General features: G+C 35.7%; 2 protein-coding genes across 2 annotated transcripts in view; one reads left to right on the forward strand and one right to left on the reverse strand.

Moving 5' to 3' along the window:
* The window catches only part of LOC136034439 (uncharacterized), a 179473-nt gene that overhangs the window by 23574 nt on the left and 140127 nt on the right, over positions 1 to 15772 (forward strand). The window lies entirely within an intron of this gene.
* LOC136034431 (zinc finger protein ZFP2-like) lies at positions 7839 to 10323 on the reverse strand. The gene has a single exon (XM_065715607.1). It carries the CDS (start codon positions 10133 to 10135, stop codon positions 8066 to 8068), a length of 2070 nt encoding a protein of 689 aa, XP_065571679.1. The 5' UTR covers positions 10136 to 10323; the 3' UTR covers positions 7839 to 8065.

Here is a 15772-nt window from a genome sequence, read left to right on the forward strand (position 1 = left end):
TATGTCATATGATTTTTCCATTGCGTTATTGGGAAAATTAGAAAGTTTTAATGAGCTGCTGTAAAGAGTGTTAATTAAACAAGATCTAAGTGTATCCGGGTTTGAAACAAGAGCACTAAAGTTGTGGAGAGAGGATTCTAAAGATGCTACCAAGTCTGCAACTAGAACTTGTTTCGGTAAAAACGAAAATTTTGGCCCTTGATCTAGGACTTTTTCTTCAACATAGCTAAGCTTTTTAGATGAAATATTTACAATAGCAGGTCCAAGACTTATCTTAGGATTGTAAACTGGGTTGACCACTTGAGACTCATATTTCAATCTTGTATAATTATTAGTGAGTCTCTCTTGTGACACACGGAAATCATGGTGGAATAAATTCCTTTCCATCCTAACAGTCTGCAAAAAATCATCAGTGGACAAGCTCTGTGACAGAAAATTTTCGAGTGATTTTCGTTCTGAGGAAATTATATGTTTTCTGTGTTTTTTGTCCTTAATAATATGATTCAACGTTTTTAGCTATAGTTTATGTGTGAACTGTGACTCTCGTAAAGTGTTTAAGTGAAATTTATGCCTTAAGGATTTAGGAATAATTTTATTCCTTCTGCAAAATTCTAGAAACGTTTGTTGATTAATAATGTTCGCGTGTTTTTTCCCTAAACTAATAAAATGAAAAATATCTTTGGTCAAATGCTCCCCATATGGTTACTTAGTATTACTTGTCACTTAGTATGTCCCCATATGACACTTGATATTAACCAAGTGACATATAGCAACCGCCAATTCTGTCTGTCTGTCGGTTCCGGTTTTGCTACTTTAGGCACTTCCAGGTAAGCTAGGACGATGAAATTTGGCAGGCGTATCAGGGACGGGACCAGCTAAAATTAGAAATAGTTTCGTTTTCTCAATTTGACCATCTGGGGGGGAGTGGGGGGCCGGTTAATTCGGAAAAAATAGAACAAATGAAGTATTTTTAACTTAAGAGCCGGGGATAAAATCTTAATGAAATTTCATGTTTGGAATGATATTGTGTCTCAAAGCTCTTATTTTAAATCCCGACAGGATCTGATGACATTGGGGGGAGTTGGAGGGGGGGAACCTAAAATCTTGGAAAACACTTAGAGTGGAGGGATCGGGATGAAATTTGATGGGAAAAATATGCACAAGTCCCAGATACATGATTGACATAATCGGAACGGATCCGTTCTCTTTGGGGTAGTTGAGGGGGATGGGGGGGGGGGGTAATTCTGAAAAATTAGAAAAAATGAGGTATTTTTAACTTACGAACGGGTGATCGGATCTCAATGAAATTTGATGTTTAGAAGGATATCGTGTCTTAGAGCTCTCATTTTAAATCTCGACCGGATCTGGTGACATTGGGGGGAGTTGGGAGGCGGAAACCTAAAACTTGGAAAACACTTAGAGTGGAGGGATCGGGATGAAACTTGGTGGGAAAAATAAACACAAGTGCTAGATACATGATTGACATAAATGGAACGGATCCGCTCTCTTTGGGATAGTTGGGGGGGGTTATTTCTGAAAAATTAGAAAAAATGAGGTATTTTTAACTTACGAACAGGTGATCAGATCTCAATGAAATTTGATATTTAGAAGGATATCGTGGCTCAGAGCTCTTATTTTAAACCCGACCGGATCTGGTGACATTGGGGGGGGGGGGGGGTTGGGAGGGGGAAACCTAAAACTTGAAAAACACTTAGAGTGAAGGGATCGGGATGAAACTTGGTGGAAAAAATAATCACGAGTCCTAGATACATGATTGGCATAACCAGAACGGATCCGCTCTCTTTGGGGTAGTTGGGGGAGGGGTTAATTCTGAAAAATTAGAAAAAATGAGGTATTTTTAACTTACGAACGGGTTATCTGATCTCAATGAAATTTGGTATTTAGAAGGATATCGTGTCTCAAAGCACTTATTTTAAATCCAGACTGGATCTGGTGACGTTGGGGGAAGTTTGGGGTGGGGAACCTAAAATCATGGAAAACACTTAGATCGGAGGGATCGGAATGAAACTTGGTGGGAAAAATAAGCAGAAGTCTTACATACGTGATTTAATTAATTGGCACGGATCCGATCTATTGGGGGGGGGGGTTTAATTCTGAAAAATAAGAAAAAATGACGTATTTTAAGCTTACGAAGGAGTGATCGGATCTTCATGAAACTTCATATTTAGAAGGACCTCGTAACTCAGATCTCTTATTTTAAATCTCAACCGGATCAAGCGTAATTGGGGGGGGCAGTTGGGGGGGAGACCGGAAATCTTAGAAAATACTTAAAGCGGTGAGATCAGGATGAAACTAGACGGGAAGAATAAAAACCTGTCTAAGATACGTGACTGACATAACCGGACCGGATCTGCTCTCTTTGGTAGAATTGGAGGGGGGGGGTAATTTTGAAAATTGAGGTATTTGTAACTTACGAAAGGGTGACCAGATCTTAACTAAATTTGGTATTTAGAAGGATCTTGTGCTTTAAAGTTCTTATTTTAAATTCCGACCAGATCCTGTGACATTGGGGGAGAAACCGGAATTCTTGGAAAACGTGAAAATTGGGGTATTTTAATCTTACGAATAGATGATCGGATCTTAATGAAATTTGATTTTTAGAAAGAATTCATGTCTCAGAGCTCTTATTTCAAATCCCGACCAGATCATTTGACATTGGGTGGAGTTGGAACGGGAAATCTTGGAAAAACACTTGGAGTGTAGGAATCGGGATGAAGCTTGGTGGATAGAATAAACAAATGTCCTTGATACGTGATTGACAGAATCGTACTGGATTCGCTCTCTTTGAGGGAGTTGGGGGGAGGAGTTCAGTGATTTGGCGAGTTTGGTGCTTCTGGACGTGCTAGGACGATTAAAATTGATAGGCATGTCAGGGAGCTGCACAATTTGACTTGATAAAGTCGTTTTCCCAGATTCGACCATCTGGGGGGCTAAAGGGAGAGGAAAAATTAGAAAAAATTAGTTATTTATAACTTACGAGTGGGTGATCGGATCTTAATGAATTTTGATATTTAGAAGGACATCGTGACTCAGAGCTCTTATTTTAAATCCTGACCGGCATTAAGCCTCTTATTTTCCTTTTTATATCAATCTATTGATTCATAGAATTTTGTTAGAGCTCATACCATATGATCTCTTGGCTCTTAGCTCTTCTCGCCTCGTCACAAGTGCCATATGAGCTCTTAGCTCTTGTTAAGACTCAAAAGTTATCGGAAGGAACCTAGCCCCCTCCTTCTTTTCCCCAAATGCATCAGAAAAAAGCCTTGAGATAGACATTAAAAAAAATAGTTTAAAGGTCAGATAAAAAAATGATGAGGACAACCCCCAGAACCCGGGGACAGGCGCTGTAAGTTATGCCGTGGGGGCATATTTAGTTTATATGGAAGAGATTCTTGTATAAACTTCAGAGAGCTCATTTGATTGGGAATTGAAAGTTATAGTTCACTTTTTGAGAGACAAAATTGAACTGAAACAAGGACAACTAGCCCCCTCTACGCCCTATCTCCCCCGAATATATCGGAAAAAAACTTTGAGATAGCAATTTTATTTAAAATAGTTCAAGGGCCAGATAGAAAAATTATGTGTCGGAATAAACCCCTAAGGAGGTAAGCCTTGCAAGTTATGCTCTGGGGGTATATATGGTTCTTATGGAAGGAAAGGTCGTATAAACTTCAGGGAGGACTCATTTGTTTGGATAGTAAAAGTTCTAGTTCACTTTTTCAGAGTCAAAAGAGATCGGGGAGCAACTAGCTCCACCTTCCATGTCCTTCTCACCCATGTCCTTCTCACATCAGATAAAAATTTTTAGATAGCCATTTTGTTAGAAATAGTTAAAAAGTTAGAAAACACAAACTCCGGCGTCGAATCCACCTCGCTAGGCTCTGGTGCAGGCGGTGTAAGTTATATCCTGGGGGCATATATGGTTCTTACGGAAGGGATGCTCTTATAAACTTCAGACGTTTTTTTTTAATAGGGGAGCTTAATTTTGAACAAAAAACTTAGCAAAAAAAAAAAAAAAAAACAACAAGTCCAGAAATATTGGCTTGGGCAGTATACTCCAGAAGTGTGCAGTAAAATTATTGACAGCTAATGATAAAACGAACAATAAACAGAAATTAACAAACAAATACGGGTTCCAAAACGAAACTTAAAATATCAAATAGCCTACTACTTGTAAGATAAACTACCACAATTGCTAACCATTTTCATAACAAAAAAAAAAAAAAAAAAAAAAAAAATCAAAATTCAAAGCAGCCCAGACAGTGGTTTCTCAGCAGCTCTTAAAAAGCCGGCAACTCAGTCTCCTCACACAGGCTCACAGGAATCATATTCCATACAACAGGCAAGATTTGACGCATTTAAAACCCAGACCGCGCAGATTTTCGTGGCTTACTAATTTCTACAAAATTTCGTACATTCTATTTATGAGATTCCGATACAATGATAACAATATTTTCAAAACAATCAGGCACTCGAAAATGCAACAAATCAAATATAAACTGACACTTATAAAAAATAAAAAGGCCAGAAAGCGGCATAATAAGGATTTTTGTATAGACTGATCAAACGGAAAAGCGAGACTCACATCCATTTAAAATACGAATAAAAGAATTTTCCAATATACATAATAATTTAAGGTGAACAGCAAATGTACTTGACCAAACAGAACAAAAATATAACAAGTAAGGACGTACCAGTGAAAAATATAACAGTCTAAAAACAAGTTTTGAAAAAAAAAGCTTCATTTTCTAATAATTCCTATATTTCGTGCAACTTTTGAAGTAATACACTTATTTGAATAAAATCTAAAATACTCAATACTTCGTCCAAAATACTTTAATGATTTCCTTTGAGGCACAATTGCATGACCAAATTTAAGTTCTTTAAACCAAGGATAAATATTTGTTGAACGGCCAAAAACTATGAAATCTGATTTATTATGATTGAGTTTCAATTTGTTGAGGTGGAGCCACTTTTCAACTTTGTTCATATCATCTGATAACATCTAAACCAGCTCTTGTTTATACCTTCATGCCACTGTATATGAAATGCCATCAGCAAATAATATTAAAGATTTCACTGCTTTAGGGGTCTCATCATTAGCTTCATTTCTTTGGTGCAGGTTAGAAATCACATTAGAAATATCTTTTATGTATTTAGAAAAAAAAAGAACGGGCCACGGAGCTATCCTTGGGGAACCCCATAAGTAGATTTAAAATCATGAAACTGCACACCACTTACTTTTGAAAATAAGTGTCTGTTGCTCAAACATGAAGATATTAAATTCAGTATACTACCTCTCATTCCGCAATTCTCCAATTTCTTCAATAAAATACCATGGTCAACTGTGTTAAAAGTTTTGAAAATATCTAAAAATACTGTAGCGATCTTCATCTTACTATCCAAATCCTCATTAACGATAGTCGTCAAAAACTGCCACGAGTGTTCAGTTGAATATTTCTTTCTGAAACCAAACTGATTATTACGAAGAAATTTCTTTTTCTCTAAATACTGTTCGATTCGAACATAAATAATTTTTAAAACATTTTGGAAAATATAGGTAGAGGCAATATTGGTTTGAAATTACTGTAATCATCTCGGTCACAACCATTAAACAATGACACAATTCCTGCCTTTTTTAAAAATATCCGGAAACGTCCCATCGTTGAAACACCATTTTTCTATTTCCACAAACATGGGTAAAATAGATGACAAAATGGCCTTAACAACACTTAGAGATACAAAGTCTGATCCTGCAGTGCCATTTTTCATCTCGCTCACACATTCTGTCACTTCGTAAAAGTCGGTTTTCTGTGACAGCAAGCTTGTATCACTTGGAGCATTCCTTAATCGATGCTTTTATATTCATTCCAACTTAAACAAAATAACTAGCCATTTAATTTGCAACTTGGTGATGGTTAATTTTACCAACAAATTGTGGTAATGGTAAATTTTTCTCAACAATAACCGATTTAATAATTCTTCAAGTCTTTGCAGAGGAACCCTTAGCATCTTCAAGCTACTACTACTACTATTCATAACTCACTTCAGCACTAAGCCGCCTGAGGCTAACACAGCTACGCATGCTCCTCCTACAACCTAATCTATTCAAGGTCTCCCTCTTTACACCCTCCTAGGAAATTCCCATTTCCTTTAAATCATTACTTCTGACATCCTCCTAACCCAGACGAGGACGTACTGCCTTCCGTGTATCCCCAAACGGTTGGCCTCTTCAAGCTGCTTTGTGAAATAATTCCGCTTCACCTTTCTTAACAATTTGTTCAATGCAATATTGTATTTCTTATATATATTTCGGTCCAAGTTATTGTAACTTAAAATACTTTTTCTATATAATACATGTCTTTGTTTAATAGACTTAATTAAATTCCATGTTATCCAAGGTTTTCTGGGTTTTATAACTTTAATGCGTTGCTTTCTAGTTTTTCTTATGCAGGTTTCACGAAAAATATCAATGATTTTGCTATACCATTTACTAAATTTATCACCAACAGTGGTAAACTGGTTTAAAAAAGACCAATCAGACCTACCCCAAGATTTCCCTAAACTTCCAGACACCATCTTTCGCAAAAATCTCCTAATTAAAGCTATTACAATTAATTGAACCAAGATGAGAGTCTTTAATATCATAATAATCGTATATTGATCTGACACATCATTACTGATTACTTTTGGCTAACTAAATTTCTTATTGACAAATAAACTATCAAGCATTTGGTGGAAATGGGATTTTGATACCAATAGTTACATAAGTTTCATCAAATTTACTCTTACCCATCAAAAGTTACGAGTCTGAGAAAATTTGCCTTATTTTTGAAAATAGGAGGAAACACCCTCCAAAAGCCATGGAATCTTAAGAATAGTCACATCATCAGATTCAGCGTATCAGAGAACCCTGCTGTAGTAGTTTCAAGCTCCTATCGACAAAAATTTGGAATTTTGTAATTTTTTTTTTGCAGGAAGACAGATGATAGATGCGTGGTTATTTATTTATTTTTTCCCAGGGATAATCACATCGACCCGGGGGTCCCAGAATATTGCGAGAGGGCTCATTATAATAGAAATTAAAAGTTGCAGAGCCATTTTTAAGCGACCAAAAAAATTGGAGGGCATCCGGGCCCCCTCCCATGGTAATTTTTTCCCGAAGTTACCGAATCAAAATTATGAGATAGTCATTTTATTCAACATAGTCGAAAAACTTAATAACTATGTCTTTAGGGACGACTTACTCCCCCACAGTCCCCGTGAGAGGGGTTACAAGTTACAAACTTTGACCAGTGCTTACATATAGTAATAGTTATTGGAGAGCGTACAGACGTTTTCTGGGGGATTTTTTTGGTTTGAAGGAGGGCGTGACGTGGGGCGAAAAATTTGTCATGGGGCAAGAGAATTTTAATAAAGGGGGCGCAGGATTTTCTAGCATTATTTAAAAAAACGATGAAGAAATAAATTTGAATTTTTTTTTAACTGAAAGTAAGAAGCAGCATTAAAACTTAAAACGAGCAGGAATTTTGCATGTAGGGTTCACCTCCTAATCCTCACTCTTTACGCTCAGCGTGGTTTTCAAATTAAACATACGTGAGCCTAACTCCTGCATAATTAGAGCATAAATAAAATTTGAAGGATACTGTTTTTACCAGAAGGATAACATTACCAGCCCTTGGAATAGACTCTGAATAGTTTACACTAGCCTACATAAACTTTTCGTCCTAAACTAATTCCTGAACTTTCGTCCTGTATAAAACCTTTTGCAAAAAAAAAAAAAAATACAAAGAACGAAGTAAAGTGAAATTAGAGGATAATCAGCACACTATTTAATCGCATTAAAAATAGCATTTGTTACGTGCATCACATTTAAACGGTTTTTACCTTGAATGTAGTTTTTTATTCTCAATCATATGGTGAGATCGAGAAAAGCGTTTCATTTCTTTATGGCAAATGCATTTCAAAATGCACTCTTTGGAGCAACACCAAAGTTCTTGAATGAGAAAAGCCTTTGTTACATCCACCACATTTGAATGGTTTTTCACCAGTGGGTTCTCTGGTGTTTAATCAAAGTGCCGTTTCCAGAAAAGCATTTGTTACACACATCACACTTAAACGGTTTTTCTACTGTATGCAATCTTTGGTGCACATTCAAACTGCTTGATCGAGAAAAGTCTTTGTTACATACGTCACATTTAAACGGTTTTTCACCTGTATGTGTTATCTGGTGTTGAATCAAATTGCCGGAATGAGAAAAGCCTTTGTTACATACGTCACATTTAAACGTTTTTTCACCTGTATGTGTTCTCTGGTGTTGAATCAAATTGCCGGAATGAGAAAAGCCTTTGTTACATACGTCACATTTAAACGTTTTTTCACCTGTATGCAATCTTTGGTGCACATTCAAATGGCTTGATTGAGAAAAGCCTTTGTTACATACGTCACATTTAAACGGTTTTTCACCAGTATGCAATCTTTTGTGCACATTCAAACTGCTTGATCGAGAAAAGTCTTTGTTACATACGTCACATTTAAACGGTTTTTCACCTGTATGTGTTCTCTGGTGTTGAATCAAATTGCCGGAATGAGAAAAGCCTTTGTTACATACGTCACATTTAAACGGTTTTTCACCTGTATGCAATCTTTTGTGCCTACTCAAATGGCTTGATTGAGAAAAGCCTTTGTTACACACGTCACATTTAAACGGTTTTTCACCTGTATGTGTTCTCTGGTGTTGAATCAAATTGCCGGAATGAGAAAAGCCTTTGTTACATACGTCACATTTAAACGTTTTTTCACCTGTATGCAATCTTTGGTGCACATTCAAATGGCTTGATTGAGAAAAGCCTTTGTTACATACGTCACATTTAAACGGTTTTTCACCAGTATGCAAGCTTTTGTGCACATTCAAACTGCTTGATCGAGAAAAGTCTTTGTTACATACGTCACATTTAAACGGTTTTTCACCTGTATGTGTTCTCTGGTGTTGAATCAAATTGCCGGAATGAGAAAAGCCTTTGTTACATACGTCACATATAAACGTTTTTTCACCAGTATGCAATCTTTGGTGCATATTCAAATTGCCTGAATGAGAAAAGCATTTGTTACATACGTCACATTTAAACGGTTTTTCACCTGTATGCACTCTGTGGTGCTTAATCAAATCGCCTAAAAGAGAAAAGCCTTTGTTGCATACGTCACATTTAAACGGTTTTTCACCTGTATGCAATCTTTGGTGCACATTCAAACTGCTTGATTGAGAAAAGCCTTTGTTACATACGTCGCATTTAAACGGTTTTTCACCTGTATGCAATCTTTTGTGCCTACTCAAATGGCTTGATTGAGAAAAGCCTTTGTTACACACGTCACATTTAAACGGTTTTTCACCTGTGTGTGTTCTTTGGTGTATAATCAAACTCCATGAATAAGAAAAGCCTTTGTTACATACGTCACATTTAAACGATTTTTCACCTGTATTCACTCTCTGGTGCCCAATCAAATTGCTTGAATGAGAAAAACGCTTTTTGCCTACGTCACAATTTTTTAGTTTTTTCCCCGTATTTGCTCTTGAATGTCTTTTTAATTTTGTACGGTTTTTACTGAGCAATTGACTATTAGAAAATACTTCCTGATTTTCTAAGCTTTTCGCTTCTGATTCATGTGAATTTGAGCAACCGTTAGTGGACAGATTCTGTGAAACAACTGGCAATGAATTTCCCAGCAGGTCAAGTTCAGACGAATTTGGTGAAAAGTGACCTTTTATAATTAAATGTTGTTTTATATCATCAATATATTCACATAAACAAATGGGCCATCGTCTTGTTTCTCCCATTTGGTGTTCCATAAAATGTGGAACAAACTCTCTGTAATCGCAGACTACTGCAGGGCAGACATCACACTCGATTGGTGAGAGTTTTTCAAAGCCAGTGTCAAAATGAAGATCCATCATTAAAAATGATTTCTCTGTTTTCCCACAGGAGTCACAACGCCAGATCCCAGAAGTTAATTCTTCTATTACCTTCTCTCTCAGCCTTTTCACGACAACGATTAGTTTTGGCCCTAAGAGTTCTGGTTGAATTATACCACCAGAAGTACTCACAGTAGAACTCATTATCTCTAAAGAGAAAAATAAATTAAACCTAGCATAACAATTATAAATAAAAAGTGAGCGTTTCAAAAGCAATAAACAATCAGGGTATAAATTGTCTCCCCTGTCTTTTAAAGTTTTTAAACTATCAGATATAATAGAAATCAAACTTAATTCTAAATTAAATAAGAAGGGCAATGCTTCAAACTATCAGTACGTTGAATTAGAATATTAAAAAACTCAATACGAAGTAGCGCTGAAACAGATAGTATGTAGGTGATACTTTTATTATGTTTTCAATAGCAATTTACTATTGAAATTATGATCCCGAAAACGTTAAGATGAAAAGAAAAAATCAACAAGTTTCTCATAAAAAAGAAATGTAAAATAGGCCTACTGCTAAAAGGATTTAAAAAAAAAGTAAAATACTGATAAAATGTTAAAAAATTTAATGAGAATGAACCAATATTTGAATTTGACTTAGATTTATATTTCCTCTTAAATGTATAACATTATATAAACATTATATTCGGTAATAAAATTATTATTTCATTAAATCAACATAATTTCTTGTCGTATATTTGACACTTAAAGATTTTCAGAATCACTTCCAGCTTTAATGCACACTGCGACTTGCCCCATGAATCTAAGAACTTGTATATATTTCTATGCTACAAATACGTAGTAAGCTAGTTTTGTTGCTTTAATTAAATTTGACAACTCTTATTTCTATTGAACAGCTGTTTATAAGATGCTGTTCAGAAATTTCGTCGGAAGAGTCTAGCCCTTTCTACCTGAAAATACGTTGTAAAATCTATATTTATATAAAAATAAGTTGTATGTATGTTTGAAGACTGAGGTCATTATAAGGATTGAGGATTATGACGTCATGTATGTATTTTGTATGTTTGTATATGACGTCATATAAGGCTTTGTATATGACGTCATTAAAATTACAAAAGGGTTGCGATTAAACGAGAATATTTAGTATAAATCCTACAATGGCAGAAGAAACAGCCGAGGAATCAAATCGTGCAAGAAATTTTATATAAATACTACAATGGCAGAAGAAACAGCCGAGGAAGCTGCTCAAAGAGTTAATGTCGAAAGGCTTGCGGCTAAAAGAGAAAGTAAGAAAAGAAAGCGTGCCGAGGAATCACAAAAACAACGTGAAAACAGGCTTGCGTCTCAAAGAGAAATTACCAAAAAAATCGTGCCGAGGAATCACAAGAACAACGTGAAAACAGGCTCGCGGCTCAAAGAGATAATGCCAAAAGAAAACGTGCCAAGGAATCACAAGAACAACGTGAAAACAAGCTTGAGGCTCAAAGAGATAATGCCAAAAGAAAGCGTGCCGAGGAATCACAAGAGCAACGTGAAAATTATCGCATGGCATTCAGGTACAGCCCAGTCGATGATTATAGTAGATGTGTTCAAATCGGGGCTATGTCTAAAATTTGTCCCTACTGCAAGGCCTTGAAATTTAATGGTGAAACAATGGGAATGTGTTACGCCTCAGGAAAAGTTCAACTTCCTCAACTAGCTGCACCCCCAGAGCCATTGAATACTTTGCTTACTGGAACTACGTCAGAATCTAAGCGTTTTTTATCAAACATCAGAAAATATAACCCATGTTTCCAAATGACATCGTTTGGTGCCCAAATCGAAAATCAAGATCAATTTATGCCTACTTTCAAAGTAAAAGGGCAAATTTATCATAGAGCAGGGCCCCTTCTACCATTCTCAGGTGAGAATCATAAATTTTTACAACTGTACTTCATCAGAGATAGCAATTCTGAATTGAATGCACGTTGCGAAATTTCTCCCGACGTTGAAAGGACTATCGAAACTCATCGACGCTACGATGCCCTATTATAATATTAAATTGATAGATCAATCCACTAACAAACAAACGGATAAGAAATGCAGCACAATGAATTATTTTTCCTATAGACTAATCATTCGCCACAATGAAGGAAATTATATTTTAAAATGCCGTTAATTGTTTCACCGATACATCGTAGATATGTGTGCAAAGATTGAATCAGAACGTTTGTTATTTATCCGTCTGAATCAGACCAAGGTCCGCTCTGAACAATACATTCATTTGCGAGATGCAGTTGTAAATGACGGTAATACCACTAACGCTGGAAGATTTACGATTTTACCTTCGTCATATGCTGGCAGTCCCCGTCATATGCATGAATATGCTCAAGATGCTATTGCGTATGTTCGTCTCTATGGTTGTCCAGATTTATTTATTTCATTTACATGTAATCAATCTTGGGACGGGATACAGCAGCTTTTACTTCATTGACAATCGGCGGTTCATAGATATGACATTACGGCCCGTGTCTTCCGGCTAGAGTTGAAATCACTGATAAACTAGAGTGGAAAACTTAAAGTGTTTTGGTCAGTGCGATGCTGGATGTACTCAGTGGAATGGCAAAAACGAGGATTGCAACACGCACATATTTTAATCTGGCTACATGATAAAATTACTTCTAATGAAATTAACGATATGATTTCCAATGAAATTCCTGATGAAAAAGCCGATAAGGGATTATATGATATTGTGGTAAAAAAAAATGATACATGGAGCTTGCGGTGCACTGAATGAAAAACATCATGCATGGCCAAAGGAATGTGCACAAAGCAATATCCTCGACTTTTAGTACCCAACACGATTACCGGCAATGATTGTTACCAACTATATAGAAAAAGATCTACTGAAGATTGCGGTAAAACAGCAATAATGAAGAAGCATGACGATACCACCATCGAAGTAGATAACCAGTGGGCTGTTCCATTTTCACCTTTATTATCAAAAACATTTAATGCACACATAAACGTTGAATGCTGTAACTCCGTAAGGGCGATCAAATACATATGTAAATAAGTCAACTAAGGCAGCGACATGGCAGTTCTTGGCTTGCATTTCGAAATCAGTGATATCGATGAAATCGTACAATATCAGGCTGGAAGATACATAAGTAGTAATGAAGCTATTTGGGAATTCTTTCACTTCCAATACATGAACGAAGTCCAGCTGTTGTTGGACAACGTGTTTAATTGTTGGAATCCAACGTGCAACAAAGAGCCCTGAATCCACCGGATACAACGTTAACTGCTTTCTTTCCGTTATGTCAAAATGATTCTTTTGCAAAATGAATCAAAGGGGACTGCGCTTGGTTGGACTTGGACAGTGTGTTCTAAAAGTGAAATCTTCATAGACCCATCTAAATCCCGAAAGAAGGCACAAGGATCTGCCCTCAAATCGAGATTGATCGAGTTCAATCTTAATTTATAGTTTTAGTGATCTATAGAACTATTTTTTTAAATTTAAAAAGAAAACCTTGATTTAGCTTAAAATCACAATGAGATTGTAAAGATTAAATGCTTAAAATATGGAGGCTTTTGTTTTTTAATTCAGAGGAATACTGTCTTCTAGACTGGTCCTTTCTACTTGAAAAATCAAGATAGTAGACAGGGAACATCTCCACTTCTTTAAAGAAAAAATGATATTGCAAAGCTTATATAACAAGATTGTAAAAAGATTATTTAAAGCAAAACGATCCAAGGGATTAGCAACTTAATTTAAAAGAATTAATAGAAAGAAATAATCCGGATTAGAAGTTTGAGACAATTTAGTGAGTCAAAACATTTAAGGAGAAAAAGTGACATTCACCAGTTAGACAGAACACATCTTTGTCGAGGAGGGGCTTGCAACTTGTTTGGTCAGTGTGCCCATTTCGGATTCCTGATTTACAATATTTAGCTAAGACGGATTCAAACTCACCATTTTTGTTTTGTTTCTAATACCTTTGAGGGTAAGATCAATATACCTTTGGTCGGTAACGCATTGACTATAAATATATCACTTTAGTTTTAACCACTTCAGAAAATTAATTATGTATTTTTGTTTGAATATAGTGATTTAAGCAAATTAAAATTCTATAGTGACATTTTCTGGGAGGCAGTTCTTAGCATAAAACCCCATTTTCTGATTGCTTCAAAATTTATAATTATCTTCTCAAAATCAAAATAATAAATAAATTTAAATCTTAATGTAGAAGAAGTATTAAGTTTTATCATATAGGCCTTTGTAGTAAGTAAGTAATTTACTGCCAACTGCAATCTCTACTTGTCTCAATAAAGATACAAAAACTACAAAATGATAATAAATTTTAGATTTTTTATTTCAAATTTGTACTCCTCGAATTTTTACGCCCGGGGTGAGTGCCTTTTCAACCCTTCACTTCTAAAACCACCTGTGGGGAAAAGGGTATTAGAAAACTTGACAAAAACACAAGACTAAAGGTGTTTAGGGTGAAAATTCCGATGATCTTCCATTAGTCTAAGGGAAAATCACGTCTCTTTATCGAAAGGAGCCATAACAAATATGAACCAAAGCTGAGGTTGGACCACTAATTGGGTTACATCTGTTAATTAATTTGATCAAAGTTGAGCTGCTTTCAATGTCAAGATTGTCTTCACTTTCATTTTTATGTTACTATAAAAAGACGTAGATGGTAATCGAATCCCTTTTCAATACCTTTTTCTTCTTGTTCCACTTACCGCTGCTTTGTAATTTTAGTTCTGAGCCAAAGACAGAAAGCAAGGATTTGTACCCTTTATTGGTTTTATTAGCCTGCTAGAAACAATTAAAATTCATACAAATTATATTTTTTTTAAATATTTTAAAACACATCAAAGACTAGAGCTGGACAATGCTAGTTTTTATGAAACTGGTTAAGGAACCAAAAGTTTGCACATCTTACATTGCTGAGCCTAAGGCCGTGCTTATTCTGAAATAATGATTTAAATAATACTTAGCAGCTCAGTTGTCCCGATCCTGGGACTACATGTACAATCTTCCTCCTGGTGGGGGGAAGAGATATACCAAGCGGTTAAAAAGTAAATATGGCCCTCGTTCCTTCCCAAAGTCTTCAAGGGGACATTTATTTTTCAAGCAACAACACACAAAAATTACTAATTAGCAAAGACATTACTTAACTAAATTCAAAAACATTACAGAATACATAAGTAAACAATGCATACGCAATAAACAAACATAAATTGAGTAGTGTAGCCAGCTTTTACAAAGGCTGTCAGCAATGAGTTCGTGCTAGCTATACTTGTGTACTGTAAACATTTTCGGTTGGATGATGATGAGATTAATAAGCTTGGATTCTTTACCATTAACATTAAAGTGCATAACCCCTTCCATTTCCTTAAAATCCCGTACCTACCATAGGAGACAAAATCTCACAGCTGAACTAAGCACTATTCCAACAACCCTTTGCATCACTTCGTGTAGCTGTATGTGATTTCAAAATGACGTCTTAGCAAGTCAAAAAGTACCTCCTTTAAATAACCATTGTTGAAACCTTATTTAGACAAAATGCAACCACCCTTGAACAAAAAGAAAAATCACTTTGTTTTACGAGGGCAGCAATGATATGTCGTTTTATTCTTCTTCGTCAGAATTTAGGCACTGGGAAATCAAAGAGAGCTGTTCAATGAAATAAAATAAATTCATAATAAATAAACTCATAAAAAATAAATATTATATCATATTGTTTTGTGCCTAGAAAGTGCAATTAAAAATTACCAGAAAATCTTGGCAACAGTTCTTGGGCAGCATTTTGATAGACACCT

This window comes from Artemia franciscana, chromosome 13 (genome assembly GCF_032884065.1).
Source record: "Artemia franciscana chromosome 13, ASM3288406v1, whole genome shotgun sequence".
NCBI lineage: Eukaryota > Metazoa > Arthropoda > Branchiopoda > Anostraca > Artemiidae > Artemia > Artemia franciscana.